The 15,586-nt window shown below is 44.1% G+C and overlaps 1 protein-coding gene across 2 annotated transcripts; it reads right to left on the minus strand.

Moving 5' to 3' along the window:
• Positions 1 to 773: 773 nt before the first annotated feature.
• LOC118093846 (small ubiquitin-related modifier 3) lies at positions 774 to 13,498 on the minus strand. Of its 2 annotated transcripts, XM_035133604.2 has the most exons (4): positions 13,313 to 13,489; positions 7,959 to 8,087; positions 6,813 to 6,884; positions 774 to 2,585 (listed from the first exon to the last, which is right to left on the minus strand). In XM_035133604.2, exons 1-4 carry the CDS (start codon positions 13,331 to 13,333, stop codon positions 2,523 to 2,525), a joined length of 285 nt encoding a protein of 94 aa, XP_034989495.1. In that variant the 5' UTR covers positions 13,334 to 13,489; the 3' UTR covers positions 774 to 2,522. The 2 variants fall into 2 exon arrangements, with proteins under 2 accessions (XP_034989495.1, XP_034989496.1); XM_035133605.2 differs by lacking the exon at positions 6,813 to 6,884 and having other exon boundaries at positions 13,313 to 13,498.
• Between the last annotated feature and the right edge of the window lie 2,088 nt (positions 13,499 to 15,586).

Genomic DNA, 15,586 nt, shown 5'->3' on the forward strand with positions numbered 1-15,586 from the left:
CCCACGTTGGGCAAAAAATTCCTGTATTGCAGGGGGGTTGGACTAGATGACCCTTGTGGTCACTTTCAACTCTATAATTCTATTATTGTTGTACAGTATATGGACTCAAAAATAACCTGATGCCGATGGCATCAAACAGTTGAGGAACAAAGATTCTGCAGGACTCCCAACAACCCAAATGTTTTGAAACAAAAGTTGCAGATAACTAGACTTTAAGAAAGTAATGGCAGCATCTCCATAGCTACAACCCCCAGTGTCAAAGTGAAAGATTTAAGCATTGCCCACCACCAAGCTACAACTGCAAAAATGTGGCTTTGGCACACTACTGTGGTAAAGGCATATTGTGAGATATCCAGAATGCACTTTCTGTGCACATGGCATTCTGAATCCTGATATGCCTTCCAACAACTCAAATTTTACACTAAAGCTAAATTACTAAAATGTGAAACTTTTTATGTGCAAGAAGCAGCAGCTGTATGCTCCAGGTGTAACTACATATAAAAGCAATTTCAAATGAATCTTCAATTTTTTTCTGAAATGGGTGTTTGATGTGCAATTATCTCTGAAATACTGAATAGAAAATATGGCCTTGCCCTTTAAGCCACCATCACCACTTCCTCCCACGCCATCTGTTTTTCTAAACAGTAAGTGCATTTCATCTGAGATATTAAGGATAAATAATATCACCATGTAATTATAAGTTAATAAAGAAAAACACCTCCAGGGTGTATTTTTTGAAAAACTGCTTTTTATGCCCTGAACAGTAGGCTTACTCTCAATAAAAGAACTTTAATAAAAGATGTACATAAGAATAAGTTGTCAGCATTTCAGTGATATAGCTTTGAGTACAGTCATATGAAATGCAGCAGCATCAAGCATAAGCCAAGAGACAGAGTAACAAACTATATTTACTGTGTACAGTAGTAAAGGACAACAAATGTAAAAAATTGTGAATAAACAATGACAGATTTTAAAATATCCCTCCTTAGACAACATATAACTGAAACAGAAAACTCTTTTCCAACAGGATTTCTTGCAAGCAGATAATCTAACACATGATGGGTAGAGATTAAAAGGAGGAAGTGACATTCTCAAGCAGCAATGAACAGCCTCCTGAAAGTCAACAGAATGATCTTATATTTTTGGATCTCTGCAAATTAAATTTTATCAAGCCAGATGTCACTACAAACATTATTTTGAAGCTCAAAATATTTGAGGACGTAGGACACAGCAAGCCTCTTTAAGAATGTATCGTTACAGAGATTTTCCTGCACACTTGACCCCAAATATATTGATACCATATTTTTAAAAGCTACACCTTATTTACTCATTATAACTAAAATATCTATGAATTGATGGTTATCCAAAGAGCACCATGCACAAGCAAGAGACTCTGCATGTACATGGGGAACAGGTACTGGACACATTTCTCCCCTGCAGCCCTCCAGTATTGCACAATACTCCAAAGGGTCCTCCTCCTATAGGAGACTTTTCAGGAGACATGAGGAGTTATAGCTGGAAGAGACTGCAGAAATCCCTGATGTGCACACAGAACATGGCACATGGTCCTTTGTATCCCAGCCTATAGATTTCAAGGTAGCAGCTAAGGAAATTGTTAAAAGTTCAGCTTTCAAGAGAGATGACAGAAAAAGGTACACAACTTTATTTATTGCCTAATATACATCAATAAGGAGTGATTCTCACTGGGAACAATCTGTTCAGAATTTCTCCTAAACAAATTCCATTAAAATTAGTTGAACACCATAGCTTCCTAAGAGGATTCTGGTTCTGGTCCATTCTTTAAACATTTTATCAGACACTGGTGCTCAACTTTGGACATATGACAGTTAAATAGTAGGTGTGAAACTTAACCTGTGCAAATGCTACAGCTGCTGACAAATTCAAAGACATTCCTTTACTTTAAAAAATTGTTTTATTCTATGCTATTTTATTATGAAAAAGCACATGTACATTTGCATTACCTTAAACTGTCACTAAGCATGTATCTGAAAGTACTGTCCTTTCTGCATATCCCATTAACAGTTTTAAAAGTAATACATGTGATTAATGGTAAAATCCTTTCTTTCTCAACCCACCTGTTTTGAGGAGAAACTTACTATTGCAAGGAAAAGTATTTCAATATTTACATTACATAATTAAGCAGTAAAACAGAAACAACAAAAGCCAGGATTAAGTATCCTTCTTTTACAGTAGGCTTGTATTTAGGCCACCAATTTATAGAAACAAGATGACAGCAGACAACAACCGGCATTTTACTTATTTGAAAATTTAATTTTGACTGGGCCCACTTTTATGATGCATTAATTTCCCACAGATGCAGCTTCAACTTGCACACGCAGTATATCAGGGACAGGAAAATAATTTGGATAAATGTCTTCGGAACATGAGGAGATTCCTGTATGATTGGCATGTTCATTTCTTTACTATTTAATAGCAAATCCAAGGACAGATGATAAAGTGAGTTGAAATTTTACATTCCTCTTCCTAAAAGGACAGGATATTTAGCACATGCCACCCGTCTGCTGTTGAAACACATCAATAGTATCCTCATCTTCCATTTCCAACTGTTAATAAGACAAAAAAGTAACAAGTTTTAAAGATAATATTTAAGGAATCTTGTTTCTAATATACCAAAACCTCTTAATCTAGACCTCTGGTTGAGTTGATGCCTTATCTCTTGCGGCACTCTTGTTCTGTGTTGCTGGTCTGTTATTTTGTCATTGGTTGTTTTGCAGTTTTGTGTTATGTTTTTTTATGTAACTGTACCTGTTTTAGCTGTGAGATTTTTGTAACTTGCCCTGGGATCATTTGGTGAAGGGTAGGCTACAGGTACAAATAATTAACTTCATTGTCTTGCTTGGAAGCATACTGTGTAGAGGTTTCTTTAGATGTATTATTATATCAGCACCAGTTTTCCCCCTTCCAGTGTTAAAAGCTGCATCACTCACAAACTCACATTGGGTTCTAGAATTAACAAGAAATATGCAACTACATCTGCTAGCTGTATTGCAGCGATGGGGAACTTTTTCAGCCCAGGGGAGGCATTCCCTTCTGGGCGAGCCTCTGGGGACCATATGCCAGTGGTGAACAGGGCCAGAGGCAAAAGCAAAATTCTACCTTTGTACAGTAGGCTAGTTTCTTCACACTCAACACATCTCTGTACTCTATCAAAGCAAGCAAGGAACATTACTGGAGTTCAAGGACACATTCCACTCAGGCAAGAACACTCGGGGGTGGGTGGGTGGCAAAGCAGGGTTGGGGAGGATGTGGCTTGGAAGGTTATATAGCCTTGAAGGAACAGTGCCCTTCACCACTCCTTACCGTGTTTCCCCTTTTTTAAGACGTAGTCATTATATAAGCCATAGCAGGATTTCTAAGCAATTGCGCGATACAAGCCATACCCCGAAAATAAGACATACTGATAGACCCTTCACCCACTAGCAATAACCCCCCTCCTGCCAGCCAACTCCCCCCTTAAAAATCTCTCCCCATTTTGCTGTCGCTCCACAGACACGTATTTCCTTTAAAAGCTTGTAAAAATGCACCGAACAGCCGTAGCTGCTGGCTGCCGAAGCCTTGTGATTTCTCTTCCCCGTTTCTGAGAGCATTTTTTTAAATAAAAAGATCCAAAAATAATTTTTTTAGCCAAGCTGTGTAAGCTCTACTTGGTGAAGGGGAGAAAAGTGGGGTGGGGAGGAGATGAAGGCACGAGGAAGAAAAGAGGGGCGATTGAAGAATGCAAAGGCTGTTTTCCCTTTTAGGGAGAGACCTCCGTGCGCGCGTCTGTCTCTCTCCCCCCCCCTGCGTCTCTCTCTCTCTCTCTCTCTCTCTCTCTCTCTCTCTCTCTCACACACACACACACACACACACACACACACAGCCCACCTCTCGCTTCCCCCCACCTTTCCCTAAATTCCCTTCCATTCAATGCACGTTGATTTCCTCTTAACGGGAATCTCCCGTGTCTGATTGTTGTCTCATTGCTTTTACCGGGCATAAAGCAGCCTTTTAAAAATCCTGCTGCAGTTTTCTTTCTACCTTATGCTGCTTGGTTGTCTGTGGAGCTGCCCCTTTAAGGATTTGTAAGTAGTCTGGATCGCAGTCCTTGCCTTGGGGACTTTTATTTATTTATTAAGGACTTTTTCCTTCGCTGTTTGCGAGCTGCTAAAAGGAGCTGCTAAACGCTGCTTTACACAAAAGTTAAACTGCCGGTCCTAACAACACGTGCTTCCTCACCTCGCTGGCTCAATTGCTTCTCAATTGCTACCATTTACCAAGTCAGCAATCTTAATTGCTGCTTAGCTGGCTTCTTTGTTCTCAGCAGGTAGCTTCTTTGCTATCAGTGCTATGCAGTGCTTTGCAGTGCTATGTTGTTGGAACTTCAGACAGTCTTGCAGTCTTGGGCAGCTGGCTGGTAGAGATCCTTACTTGCTTTATGTATAGGCTACTGCTAGGACTGTATCACACAGATAGATTCCATTATACTGGTTTAGATTTAAGAAGCTCCAGTGTAGCAGATTGCTATTAAGTGAGTCCCCACCTTGGAGGAGAGAGAGAGCAGCCCTTCGCGAACATCCCAGGGCCGGGGAGAGAGGGCTGCACCAGGGACGCACACACCTCCCTTCCCTCAGACTCGTAATAAAAATACCGGTACCAGTAAGACATCCCACCAAAAATAAGCCACCCTGTGGTTTTTTGAGAAAAAAAAGTAATAAGACGGTGTCTTAAAAAGGGGAAAACACGGTAGAAACAGAGGAAACCATATACTTAGCAAATCATTATCTAAGTACCCTTACTGGTACTCTTCACAATCTGGCAGGCTAAATATTCTTGGCTTATTTCTAATGTACTGCCAACCCCTCCTGCTTTCTTAACATGATACCCATGCATTTACAGTGCATTCCCCCCCCCCAACATTAACATGCTTAAAGTACATCTCAGAGGGCATGCTAAGAAAGCCGCTAACAGAGTCATTCCAAATAAATCCAAGAGAGGAATTTAGTGAAGATAGGTGGGTGGCTGCCACCCAGTGTGTGTATGTTAACTGTGGTAACTTTATAGAATACCTTGTGGAATTTAGTTTTCTATACTACTATTTCTTTTCCATATTAAGCTTTATTCTCTCTCCAGTTTAGTTTTAAGCTGCTAATTAGGTTAGTTTATCTGTATTAGTTTAATAAAACATCGTGGATTGACTTCCCTATGATGTACTTGCTTATTGTCACTATGATTATTTAAATGTTACATTTTTTTCAGTTGCTATTGCTTTACATTTTACACCTTGTGAATTGTTTTGATAAAGCATACATATAAATAGATGAAATGCTCTTTCCTCCTTTCCACAACTTTCAGAAGTGGCAGCAGAAAGGTACTGACAAGTGTTTTCTCGGTACTGGGTTTTTGCAGAAGTGAGTTACTACTAGTTTTCCTCACTCAACTTCTCCACAGAATTGCTGTTGTTAGTTCCTGCAGATGTCCAGCTCCTGACTGAGAAAGTACCCTCCCTTCTCCACAACTTGTGGAAGGAGGGATGGATTCTGTTTCTTCTCATGGCACACGCACAGCTTGGAACTTCTGCAAAAGCCTAGAGCGAGCAGGCCTCTCTACCCCCAAATTCTGTGCACATGTCATAGGACTTCAGGAAGAGAGAGGCAATGAAAAATTTGTAGGCACAGACCCTCAACTACCGGTATAAACATACAGAAAAATCTAGCAACTTGCATGATTAATTTTACATAGGATAAAGCAAATATTTCTGAGGCCAGCCAGCATGCATAGTTTGAATAACTGGTTAACTTAGACTTTATTTTTTTTCCTAACCCAATTAATGCCTTTCAAAACTTATAGAAACCAGATCTTTCCAGTAGCTCACACACTCATATGTGCTACAGCTCTCTTAACCCAAAATTCCTATCTTTCTTGTGGAAGAATGCATTTTCTTGCACTCACTCCAGCCAAACACTTACAGTGCAGTTATTTATGCCCATTTGGTGTCCTGTTGAAATGGAAGACTCTTTGATCCAGTAGAGCCTTCTATCAGAAGAATGGGGAGGTCTCCTTTGAAACCAAGTGGAAGATGGCACAGGGGGCTGGGAATTAATAATAATTACCTCCCTTTTGGGTTTTACTGTCAGAAGCTTCTGCTGGAGGGACGTCAATTGATACAACCCAGCATCTTTACTCAGAAGAAGTTATTGCTGAGTTCAATAGGATTCATTCCCAAATAAATGTGCAGAGTTTCAGCCTCAGTAAGTGACCTCTGACTATTCCTATGATTGTAAATGTGCATCCTTTATTGGTGGCGTAATTTTGTAGCATGCTCACACTATAAATTTGATACAGGGGAGTTTCCATGGGAAAAGATTAATATTTTCTATCAATGATGAGAGAATTCCACAAAGTACCACAGGCATGGAATTACATCATGCCTGGGATTAATTCCAGTAAAGGGATCTATTATATCTACTTCTAATAATCACAGAGAGCCTACCAAAATCTGTCACCTTATCAGTCTGTGTCAACCTTATTTACACCCCAGAAACCTTACACACCATTTCCTCACTAGTGGAAATTGCCCGTGAATTTTGAGGGCCTACAGCTTCTCTAATACAATTCATTCCTCCTCATTGCTTTCTCTCTCCCACCTTGATGGACTCTTGTTAATAATGATTTAGCTCACCATAGTAACATTTTATTCTAGGAATCAACGTAATTCCCATTTGAACTTCCAAGACACAGGCAGCAGCCACAAGGTCAGCTTCAACTGTATAATGAACACCACTCTCTCTTACCTGTGCAGGTGTGTCTGTTTCATTAATTGGTTGTCCATCAAATCTGAATCTAATCTGTCTCATTGACAAACCCTGAAATATGACAGTTAATGTAAATCCACATATGTAAGTTCATGTCAAAATGGATATTGCTCACAGACATCAGTATTTCATAGAATTAAACTGACAGCTGATTGAGGATACACACCTCATGAGCCAAATATCTCTCAGGAATTTTATCACCTCATGCAACATTTCTATAAACTTGTCTAATTTAGCAATCTCGGAAGAGCTGCTAGAGATGCAAAGTAATTAGGACAGTGTCTTTTCTTTGTCAAGTGTAGAGGTGACATTCTATGAACAGCAGAATCAAAATACATTCCCATCTAGGCAACCTTCTAGAGGCCGCCTGCAAATGAAGGCTAGAGCCAGAGGCAAACACAAGCAGAGCAAGAAAAGCCAGAGGGCTCCTTTGGCCTAAGACTTCCCACCTCGTAGTATACAGTTAAGCCACCGTTTAGGTGGGGGCTACATTCCAAGAATAGCACATACAAGCCAAAATCACATATAGTCAAAACACACTGGGTGCAATGGCGGGTGGGATTGCCAAAGCCGCCCCCCCCCCGGATGCCCACCCTCTTTTTAATTTTTACTCTTTTTTGCCAAATGCGTAAAGCTGAATGCACACAAGTTATGTCTGATGGGTCTAACGTAATCTCAGGAGCACCCAGGTTTATCCACATCACACAGCCCCATTAAATGAAGTTTTCTCATACTTCAGTTTAACACTGCAGAACATAAATGAGATAAATTATGACTTAACACTTGTGCAGATATGTCTCACAACACAAGATAGATAGGAAGAAACTGGTTACAGTAACTGGATTTTTGAAAATTTAAGTTCTAGGACAAAGCTAATAAATTCAGCCTGCAAATGAAAGGAATTTAACAAGCACATCAAAGATTATGTGGGATAATTGTATGCTTCAACAAAATAGTATAATGGGTTTTATACCACAAAGGCATCAAAACTTTGTATGCCTTGAAAAAATATTTTAACATCAAAATTTATCTGGGCAAATAAGCCATGGGGACCTTGGGAACCATTTTATGTACCTCACAATAAGCAAGTGCATAATAATACAAAAATATAATTAACTCATTTACCTGTCTCTCACAATAGGCCTTCATTAGTTTACTTAGTGGTGTGTGCCGTTTTATTTTAAATTGGACCACCGATCCATCTTGGCCAGCTACTTTTAAATTGATATGGTCATTCTCCGTTTTTACTCCTTCCTGCAAAACAAAACATAAAAGTTCAGATCAGTACAGTGGAACCTCGGTTTATGAACACCTCGGTTTATGAATTTTCGGTTTATGAACGCCGCGGACCCATCTGGAACGGATTAATTCGTTTTCCATTACTTTTAATGGGAAAGTTCGCTTCAGTTTATGAACGCTTCAGTTTATGAACAGACTTCCGGAACCAATTACACCCATGCTTCAGTTTATGAACGCTTCAGTTTAAGTACTTCGCGGACCCGTCTGGAACGGATTAATCCACTTTCCATTACTTTCAATGGAAAAGTTCGCTTCAGTTTATGAACGGTTACTCCGCGGACCGTCTGGAACGGATTAATCCACTTTCCATTACTTTCAATGGGAAAGTTCGCTTCAGTTTATGAACGCTTCAGTTTATGAACAGACTTCCGGAACCAATTGTGTTCATAAACCGAGGTACCACTGTATTTGGGGAGCATTAGTCAAAAGAACCTGGCTGATACTTGCAGCACTTAGAACAGGCGTCGGCAACGTTTTCCGGCCGTGGCCCGGATCATTCCCACAGAGGATTGTCCGTGGGCCGGACATGCGCAGAAGCCATTTCCGGCGCTGTGCATGTCTGGGGCACCGGAAAATGCTTCTGCGCATCCCCTGAAGCCAGAAATCTCTTCTGCACATGCCTGGAAGCCAAAAATCGCGCCTGCGCAGAAGCAATTTTCGGCATCTAGGCATGTGCAGACGCGGTTTCTGGCAGCTGCACATGCGCACCTTTCTGAATCATTTCCAACTTTGCAATATCATTTTCGAGGTTAGGTGAGGTGACCAGAGCTGTACACAGTACTCCAAACATAGTCGCACCACTGAATTATATAAATGCATTATAATGTCAGCAGTTTTATTTTCAATTCCTTTCCTAATGACCCCGAGCATGGAATTTGCTTTTTTTACAGCTGCCGCGCTACAGTTAGCCTAAGCAGCACACAGATGTTATTAAATAAAATAAACAAAAGGGCAGAGCAAACCAAACTACAGGAAACCAGTACAACTTACTCCTATTCCAAATTCTATTCAGTAGTGAAGCTACAGCCCAAACTCAGCAGAGGCACACAAACCTGTAAAAAATAGTTTGACTTACACTGGCAAAAAGGATGGTGTAACCCCTGCAAGGTGGCTAAGCCGTGTGACTAAGTTGAAAGGAATTTGGAATGGGGTATTTCTGCTTCTCCCCATGTGTCATCCTGTTGTTGAACATTGGCTTGTAGCAATGTTTGGATCTTTCATTGTGACTGCAGCACAACTATTTTGGTATGAACAAACAAAGCATTGCTTCCTCAACTGGTTTGCAGGTATGATTTGTAAAGCAACTGCAGGTGATATGTAATGCAGCCTCACTGCATTATCTAGCAACCCCTGCACATTTTTTAGTCTGAAAATGCCCTATTCTGCTACAGGACTCTAGATTTGTTCCTCTAGGAAATTCCATTAGGATTTCAAGGTAAAAAAAATGAGGTGAAATCTACAAACATCAATTTTGCCTTCTTTTTCCACTGAGTAGCGCAGGGAGCAACACAGGAAGTGATAGAAAGAAAAGGTTGGCATAAAAACTTCTCCCAAAAGGGTTGCTGAAATCTCCCCTCCACGGCTTACCCTTGGATTTTAAATTGTACAATGGTACCTCTGGTTACAAACTTAATTCATTCCAGAGGCCCATTCTTAACCTGAAACCGTTCTTAACCTGAGGTACCACTTTAGTTAATGGGGCCTCCCGCTGCTGCCCGATTTCTGTTCTCATCCTGAGGTAAAGTTCTTAACCCGAGGTACTACTCTACTTCCAGGTTAGCGGAGTCTGTAACCCGAAGTATTTGTAATCCAAGGTACCACTGCATTTATACTTTCACTATTGGGGAACTTATACTTAGGTCGCAATCCTAACCATGTCTATTCATAAGCCATAGTTGCTTCAAAGGGATTTCTCTCATGTAAGTGGGGTTAGGATTGTAGGCTTAAACACACAACATAGCATATTAAACAACTAGCAGTTTTAAACGATTTCTAGGAGCTTGATCCCAAGTGTTAGTCTCACACTACAGTGGTACCTCGGGTTACGTTACATTCGAGTAACGTAATTTCGAGTTACGAACGTGCTGCATGCATGCGCGCAGAAGCGGCACCTCCAGATACCGTGTTTCCCCTTTTTTAATCCGTAGTCAGAAAGTAAGCCATAGCAGGCTTTTAAAGCATTTGTTCAATATTAAACACCCCCTGAAAATAAGCCATACCTTCACGCAGCAGCGCCGCTCGCCTTGAGGCAGCGGGACCCAGCAGCAGCGCTGTCCTTGTCCTCCCGCTGCTGTTGCTGTTGCTGCTGCTGCTGGGCCAGGCGGAGGCGAGGCCGCTGCTCGCCCCTGGGGGCTGCATGGCCCAAGGCTGAGCGGCGGCGGGAGGCCCGCGGGCGCTTCTGCACGGCTGGAGTGACGGGCGGGAGCGCTGCTGGCCCCTTCCGCGCCGCCGGAGCGTCGTGGGCTGCATGGCCCAAGGCAGAGCGGTGTTGCGCCACCAGGGCAACAGGCAGCGGCGGGAGCACTGCTGGCCCCTTCTGCGCCGCCGGAGCACCCGGCGAGGAGGCCTGCCTCCCCAGCGCCCGGTACCGGCGGCTGCAGAGCGGAGCGCTCTGCCGCGCCGAGCGCTCGGAGCGCCCAGCAGCGCCTTGCAGAGCGCCGAACACTCAGAGCGCCGCAGCAGCCTGGCCTCTTCCTGCCTGCCACCCCACCGCCCGGAACCGGCAAGGAGGAGGAGAAAGGGGCGCCTGGGAAGGAGTCGGGAGGGCCCTTGCTGCATGATCCATGGGCACCCGGTTCCTTCCAAGCGCAGTGAACGCCGCGCCTCGCTTTGAGCAAGAGGCATGAAAGGGACGCGGCGGCGAGGGTGATGGCTGCGCGGGCGGCGGCTGCGTCATGTCTCCCGGCGGCCGTGGGGGCTCTCGGTGCTGCCTTGCCCGGGCCCCGCATTCCCCGGAGGCCGGCCTCATGCGGTGGGTGGAAGGCGCGCGGGTGGCCTGCCTAAGGCCGGGCGGGATCCCTCAGCCCTCCTCATCCTCATGCGTTTATTTCGCGAAACACGCCCCCCCCCAAATAAAGCAGCAGGAACCTCGGAGCGGTTGGCAGGGGGTGGGGTGGGATTAAAAAAACCACGACAAAGGCATCACCGGGCGGAGCGCCGAGCCAGCGGCCTGGCCTCTTCCTGGCCATGCCGAGGAGGCCTGCCGCCCCACTGCCCGGAACCATAGGTACCATAAAAACATAATAAAACTAAGACATCCCCTGAAAATAAGACACCATGTGGTTTTTTGAGGGAAAAAAGTTATAAGACGGTGTCTTAAAAAGGGGGAAACACGGTACCAACGGGACGAATTAAGTTCCTATCTGGAGGGTCCACTGTAATGACATTTCCCTAGCTGTATGTGTTACTCAAAATGATCTTTAAATGCTTTAAGAATCCACAGCCTAATCATGATGCAAACTGAAAGCCTTCCTCAAGCAGCAGAGGAAGTTGTCTTATATTGACTCAGATCCATTTACTTGAGTATTCTCTACATTTGGGGTAGCCAACATGGCACCCTCCAGATGTTGTTGACTAAAACTTCTATCAGTCCCAGCAGGCATGGCCAAGAGCAAGGGATAGGAATTGCAGTCCAAACCATCTGAGGATGTCATGGTTGACTAGCTCTGGTCTACACTAACTGGTAGCAGCTCTATGCTTTTCAGGCAGGGAATATTCTCATCTCCTACTTGAAGATGCCAGGGACTGGTCCTGGGACCTTCTGCATGCAAAGTGGATTCCCTTTCACTGAACTACATCGCTTACCCCAAATTTGGAGTGCATTTAATAGTCAATAAATTGTCTTAGCTTCACCAGCACCAGGAGGGAAAACAGCCTCCAGTATTAGGCAATTTTCCTGTAATTATTTAAAAAGTCTACATGTTTCATAATATATTTAAACCTGGCCCCTTCCAACTCTACAATTCCACACAGAATCAGAACATGGTTGAACAGCAGAAGATTCACACTATACATTTAAAGCACATGATTTCCCCTTAAAAAATCGTATGAATTGCAGTTTCCCTCACAGAACTACCTTTTCCAGTACTCTTAAACTCCACTTCCAAGGATTCTTTGGGGGAATTAAAAGAATGGGTGTTAACCACACTTTAAATGTAGTGTGGATATTGCCACAAGTCTGCAAAAAGACTCAATTTTAGAATGATCCCTCTCTGCTTTTAAAAAAAAGCCAATTAAAAAAACTACATACCATCCAAACAACTGAAAAAAACCACCTTTCAATGCTTTCACTCCTGCTTTTCTGATTATTTTCAGCCTACAAACACAATTCATCTATAAAGCTCACCTTTAAGCACTTTGTGAGTAGGATATGCATCAGATCCCCCGACTCTGTGATGTAAGCTTACAACTGATGGGGACCACGCTAAACGTATCACCTTTCATTAAATTGTTCTAATGTTACAATGAGGATAGCGATTGTTCCGCACGCGCAAAACAGAACAGTGTAATCCTCCGCATACCGTCTTCGGAGGTATCCTCCATTGAATTCAATGGCCAGCACTTGACTGCACTGAAAGCCTCTCCTCAAACTTGCAGCCAGATCCTATGCATGTTGAGTCTCAAGTCGCAACGGGGTCAGTGGGGTTGTTCTGGGGCAGCTCCCTCACTATATGGATGCACGCGGGGGAAGGAGGCTCTTAGGTGCAAAAAATTACTGGACACCAGTCCGTGTACACCTCGGCCCAACTGCGCGCGGAAAAGGGGCCGTGGGCGGCGGGGAGAACGAAAGAGCCGGATGGATCCGGCCCCTGGCAAGAGAGCGCGGCCTTGCGGAGCACGTGGTGGTCGCGCCTTCGGCCTCGCCCGACAATAGCGAACCCGGCGGGGGCGGGCCAGGATCGGAGTTCGCAGAGAAGCGGCGCGGCCTAGGAGCGGAGCCGAACTCCTGCGGGAGCTCCGCGGAGGAAGAGCGCGGTCGGGCCACCCTCCTTCCGGGTGAGGCGGATCCCGGTCTCGCTGCTCACAACCGGGGCGGGGGAACGCAGACCCTCGGGGCCTGGGCCCCACAGCGAGCCTCGGGCTCTTCTCCCGAGAGGGGCCGGCAGGTTCGGAAGGGGCCCGAGCGGCTGTGGGAGGAGCGCGGGGCGCTGGGGCGGAGGGCGGGCCGGCCTCGCACTCACCTTGGGCTTCTCCTCGGACATGGCGTCGCGTCAGGCAGGGACCTCTCAAGGAGCAAGTCCGTACGCGCTCGGAGCCCCCGTCTTCCTGCGCTCTCCTCTCCCGCCCTCAGCAACTGCCCGCGAGGACGCGCTCCGCTCCCCGCAATCTTCGGCACCCGGTTGGTCCCGGAGGGGTCACGTGGGGCGGCGCGCGCTCCCGAGGCGCGCTCCCGAGCGATGCTCTCCCAGTCGGGAGCGCGCTTCGACTGGGCGGAGGCGGCGATGGCGCCGAAGGTGCGTCATCGCCGGCTGAAGCGGGAGCGCTTGGGCGGCAGAAGGTGCGCGGGTGGGGGGGATGGGGAAGGGGAGGAGCCAAGTCAGAGCGCGGGAGGAAGGAGGGGCGGGGCGAAGCCTTTTGAAAAGGAATAAAAGTCACCCTGGGGAATGGAGGAGGGTCGCCCTCCATAGCCCCCTATGTGACCTGTTCGGGGATATAACGTCATGGGCCTAAGAAGCCGATCATAGAAATAGACTCGAGGCATCGCACATCTGCTCTCATACACAGAAAAAGTCGCCTTCTGTTTCCACACGCATCCACATAAGGACTTCAGGGCAGGCCTACCTTGGTTGTAAAACGTGCGGAAACTCATTCATTCATTCGTGGCAGCTAAATATTTCCTGGGAGGCCAACAAACTAGGCAAAATGCAAAATATTTATTTATTTCATAAAATATATAAACTGCTTGACTGTAATAAAAACAACAACACCAAAGCGGTTTACAAATGCAATCTCTAATAATGAAACGATGAAAGACAGTTAAAAAAAAAGCAACAACCCCACATTACTTGCCATCAGAGATGAGTAGTATATTAACTAGTTGAGATTCCTGCATAGCTAGGGGTTGGACTAGATGACCCTTGGGGGTGCCTTTCAACTCTACCATTCTATGAATCTATAAACAGTTTACAACTTGGATTAAGCTACAGTGGGCCACAACAGCTCCAAGTTAGTTTAAAGCACAGAAAACTGGAGAAGGGTCATAGCATCAGAAACAGCATCATACCTACCTGCTGAACATCCAGTGCTTGGTGAATACTTTTTTAGCAGATATTTTTTATACAAGTTTTCTTATTTTATGGTAATTTTAGCTGATTTTATATCTGCTATATTATTTTTGTAAACTTGTGGTACACCACTTAGAGACCGTAGTGTTAAGTGGACTCAAAATAGTTGAAATAAATAAAAGAACATTTTTGCTGCATTCCCTGAGAGGTAATATGGAGCAAGAATTGAAGCCAATAATGGGTGATGTCACCCCTTCTTTCCTCTCCTTGCTCTCTTTCAACAGCAAGCCGCCACGTGATGGACAAATCACTCTTGCCAGCGGTCTGAACTGAACTGTTGCAGATCAATTTTGAAATCATGCCAAGGTGTACCCATGCTGCAAAGGTTGGACTCCCAAAGGAGCTGAAACTCTTTAAGCACAAACTCTGGAAAAGCCTCATATCAGCTTCATGTCTGTTAACATTTCGGTGCCCCTAATTGCTCTTCTGGCTCTTAATAAGCTGAACAACCACACGGTACTTTATGTACAGCATCCATATTTATGACTGGGAAAGAAAACGAGACATGGATATTTCACTTGGAGCAGTAAGGCTACTCTAAGTTTACACTACAAAGACTACAAATGGCATGGGATGACATTGATCTGATCATCTGGGTACGCTATTAGAGATCACTAGCTAAGGAATTAGTTAATCCAAATTAGAAAAGATGCAGAAATTACTCTTTCATTTTCAGCAATAAGAATTTGTGTAAGCATATGTCTTTTTGCTGAAACTAGAGTAATTAATCATTCTCTCAGAAAATTGAACCTTTTTGTTTAAAAAGCCACATTTTCAAATGAAATGCTATTTTATGGTAAAATAATACACTTTCACATTTCCAATATTCACTAGTGCTATGTGCAACTCTAAAAGGTATCTTACTATCCCTTCTGAATACGAAGCCAGATTAGAATTAAGAGAGCATTTGAGAGTGTTGTTTACTGATTCAAGTATAGCAATAAGCATATCCACAAGCTCAAAAACAGGTGCATTGTGTAAAGTACCGGTAGATGTTCTTGTGGCCACTTGTAAAGGTTCCCAGAGATCTATTGAGCCAAGCCACTAAGTCCTTTGCTTTATAAGTAAAAACTGTGTCTTGAAAGCAACAAAGAATCATAATGAATCATAACTGAATTAATATTTCTCTTGGCGACTTCCGTATTATTAAAAATAAAATCTGACAATTAT

Source organism: Zootoca vivipara, chromosome 5, assembly GCF_963506605.1.
Source record: "Zootoca vivipara chromosome 5, rZooViv1.1, whole genome shotgun sequence".
Lineage (NCBI taxonomy): Eukaryota > Metazoa > Chordata > Lepidosauria > Squamata > Lacertidae > Zootoca > Zootoca vivipara.

Excerpts from the sequence above, each read along its gene's own strand:
- LOC118093846 (XM_035133604.2), bottom strand. The coding sequence starts at position 13,333 with ATGTCCGAGGAGAAGCCCAAG. Across the intron at positions 6,885-7,958 it reads AGGCCTATTGTGAGAGACAG|GGTTTGTCAATGAGACAGAT; the intron begins GTAAATGAGTTA and ends GTCATATTTCAG. Across the intron at positions 2,586-6,812 it reads AAACAGACACACCTGCACAG|TTGGAAATGGAAGATGAGGA; the intron begins GTAAGAGAGAGT and ends TCTTATTAACAG.